The sequence below is a fragment of the Mus caroli genome, unplaced genomic scaffold (genome assembly GCF_978045245.1).
Source record: "Mus caroli unplaced genomic scaffold, Mus_caroli_1 scaffold_8, whole genome shotgun sequence".
Classification (NCBI taxonomy): domain Eukaryota; kingdom Metazoa; phylum Chordata; class Mammalia; order Rodentia; family Muridae; genus Mus; species Mus caroli.
Genome location: NW_028227263.1, coordinates 110,072,539 through 110,075,891, shown reverse-complemented (window position 1 = coordinate 110,075,891; position 3,353 = coordinate 110,072,539). Strand labels below are relative to the sequence as shown.

The 3,353-nt window shown below is 56.9% G+C and overlaps 1 protein-coding gene across 1 annotated transcript in view; it reads left to right on the top strand.

Annotated features, from left to right (window-relative positions):
- Positions 1-859: 859 nt before the first annotated feature.
- Positions 860-3,353, top strand: part of Tshz3 (teashirt zinc finger homeobox 3) — a 73,908-nt gene continuing 71,414 nt past the window's right edge. Inside the window, exon 1 of the mRNA XM_021168073.3 lies at positions 860-949. Within this exon, the coding sequence (XP_021023732.1) occupies positions 910-949 (40 nt within the window). The 5' untranslated portion in view covers positions 860-909. The remainder of the gene's footprint in view (positions 950-3,353) is intronic.

The window sequence follows — 3,353 nt, the reverse complement described above, 5'->3', positions numbered from 1 at the left end:
GGGCCGGGAGGGGCAGCCGGGAGCAGCCCGGGGTTGAGCCCGGGTGGGGAAGAGGGATGGGCGGGGGCTGTGGGCGCCCCGGGACGCGCTCCGCAGGGCGGACCCCGCGCCTTTGCGAGAGCGCTCGGGGCGGAGACGGAGGGCCAGCTCCGGGTGTCTGGACTTGGGCTGGGGGCCCTGGGCAGGCGTCCGGGCCAGGACCCAGGCTGGGGGCGCCTCCGCGGGCAGGCGAGTGACACGATCATCTCCTTTTCCTTTAAGCTTGCCTGTTGCCGACGCCGCCGCTCCAGCCGCGCCGTGGGCAGAAGACTGGACCGCTGAGCCCCGGGCCGCGGCGGCGGCGGCTGCGCCCCCCCTCCACCCCCCCCGGATGCCTTGACCTCCCTGCCTGGGGGCGGGAAGCGGGGCAGGACCGACCGGGGTCGCTCCTGGGCTCCTCCTCTCATCTCTCTGCCCGCCTTCTCCTCCTTCACTCCCCGCCCCCCAGCCCCGAACCCCGCGCACCTCGTCTGGGGACGGGGCGGGGGGGGGGGGCAGGGCGACCGCTCCTCCCCGCCCCCTCCTCCTCGGGCCTCTGGAGCGATTTGTCAAACTTCCCATTCCGCCGGCAGCGCGGTCCTCCTCCTCCTCCTCCTCTGCCTCCTCCTCCCCCTCGCGCTCCTCCTTCCCCGCGCCTCCCTTGCCCGCCCTCCTTCCCTCCGCACGTTCGGGGATCGCGGCGGAGCGCAGCGAGGGGGGGACGCGGAGAGCCGGGGCGCAGCAGCATCCTGCGGGCGGCCGCTCTCCGGGGGGGAGGCTGCGAGCAGGCCCGCCTCGCCCCCCCCCCCGCCGCCCCTCCCTCCCTCGGCTCAGCCCGGCAGCGGCGGCGGCGGCGGCGGCGGCGGCGGTGGCAGTCGCGGGAGAAGCATCATGCCGAGGAGGAAGCAGCAGGCGCCCCGGCGCGCAGCAGGTACGAGCGGCTTCCCCTTCCTCCTCCGGTCCTCCTCCTCTTCCTCTGCTCGCGCCGCGCCTCTGGGCCGCCGGCCCCCGCGTTGCTCGCCGCACTCCTCGCCTCTCTCTTTTTCTGTCTGTCTCTGCGGGCGCAGAGTAACTCCGGGAGCCCGGCTGGCTCGGGGCTCTCCTGCCCGGGTGCGCGCGCCCCCCAGTTGCCCGGCTATGTTCTTCGCTCGACCGGCTCGCACACCCTCCTGGGGACAACCGAGCCGGCTTAGGTCCCCGCCTCTGCCGATCGGGCTGCAGCGGGGAAGGCGCTCTCCAACCCGTGCCTTTTGGTGGGGGGCGGGCGGGGTCACCTGAGTTCTCTGGGACATCTTCCGCGTTGTCCCGGGCAGTACCCGGTGACTACCGGGACCAGAGCGAGCAAGAGTGAGCTAGCGGATCCCTCTGGCCACCTTACTGCTAATTCGATTGATTCTTCATTTATTGGGCCCAAACCGGGTACAGCGGTGGAAACCAGAGCGCACTGGGTCTGGGTATTGTCAGATGACTGTCAGGTCAGTGTTGGATGCTGACATTTCCTCCATTCCTGAATGTCTTCTTACCCCCTCCCTCTCTTTCCGCTGCTGCTCCCTACCCTTTTCTAGCACTTAGTTCTGGGACATATCTGAGTACTCCCCCCTCCCTCTCTTTTTCTGCCAGGAACGTCAACTCCTGTTAGGACTGAGCTGATTTTTTTTTTCCTTCTGGAAAAGAGATTCATTGAAAACAAAACAAAACCCACACACATAACATTATTTTGCAATAATGTCGGTTGGGGGCACGTTGGCTGGAAGAAGGGTTTCTGGCCGGTTGCCACCCTTGATTTGATGACTGATTGATCGCCCGTCATGCCTGTGCCTTTGATCTATTCATTCCCAATAAACATCAATAAATCACTTGCAATAGTGAGGCCAAGCTCCGTGACGTCAGGAGGGCCCTGTCAGTGCAACTTCAGGGATTTGGGGCGGCTTGCCGAGAGAGGACCACATATGGACGTGATGTATTTTGATATGAATAACACTCAGACGTGCAGAGGATCAGACGCTGCCTGAAGGGGAAGGTTACTTAGGAGTCCTTTTCTTTAATCTTCTTTCTTCTCACTTCTCTTTTGATAAAAGAGGGGAGGGCTGAGAGAAGAAGGGTCACCGAGGTAATGTTCCACGTGCTGGTGGGATACAGGCTAGTGATGGTGCTAGGTAGGCTGCTGCTGCTGCTGCTGTTGATGATTACCATCAGACCAGCCAGGCTCCCACCTCAGCTGCACTCTGGCCTCCAGTCTCTTTACCAGGGTCACAGGGAAGCAACCATAAGGTACTTCTCCCAGAAGTGTATTGGTCTGACAGTGTTGTGAAGAAACCTTGGGGGGGGGGGGGTTCAACTTGGTTTGGTGCATAGAATGAAGGCATGTTTTCCCTCTATACTCTCAGTGTTACCCAAATTTAGAAAGTTTGAAGATCCCAACAGAGAACTCACCTCCTCACTGATGCTGCCTGCTCATCCCACCTCCTCCTTTAAATTCCAAGCTTTTTAGCAGTGAGCTTATCTACCCAAAATAAACTCTAAAACTTTGGAGGCATCCTTTACAAAGTTGGGTAGTAGGAATGTCTTGGGCTTCTTCCAGTCTGGATTTTTTTTTCTTTCTTTTTCGGGTACACATTTTTTAAGGTATCCGTGCCTCCATCCAATGAAACATATGTGGTTACATCTTTACATTTATTTTGAACTCTGTAGCTCTTCTTTACTGCTCCACCCAGACCATAGGACAATTTTCTCAAACGTGCTGTTGGTTTGATTTTTAAAATTTTTTTTTATTATTTTTATTTTTATTTTTAAGCAACCTGTTCACTAACCTTTTTGCACTTCTAAGCCAGCCAGGAAATCTCAGGTCAGTTAAGGAAAATTCATTATATAAAAACTTGACTGCCCGACTAATGGGAGATGGAAGAATGGCTTTGCTCTATCAAAATGACCCGTCAAAACGACTTTGTTTCATATTTGATTTAATTGTCTCTCTCCTGACAGGCACATTCATCAATAGCTTAATGGTCAATCAGAAGTTGGCAGAATGAGTGCTTTCTTTCTTTCTCATACTCTGGTTTTGGATTTACTTTATCAGAATGCCTCTGCCTAATGGACTCGTGGAGGAGGGGGTGCAGGATGGCTGAAGGGCTCCACACAAAACCATTCCACGGTTAGGATGCTTGTGAGATGCCCAGGCCAGTAAGTGAGCTGTGCTGTGCAGGGTGCTGCTTTGTTTTGTGTGCTTGTTTGCATAGATGGACTAGGAACTTCTCTGCTTCCCTCCTTTTTTTTTTTTTTTTTTAGTTCTCGAAGCTGCTTTGGTGACATCCTGGGAGCGATAACAAATTGATTGC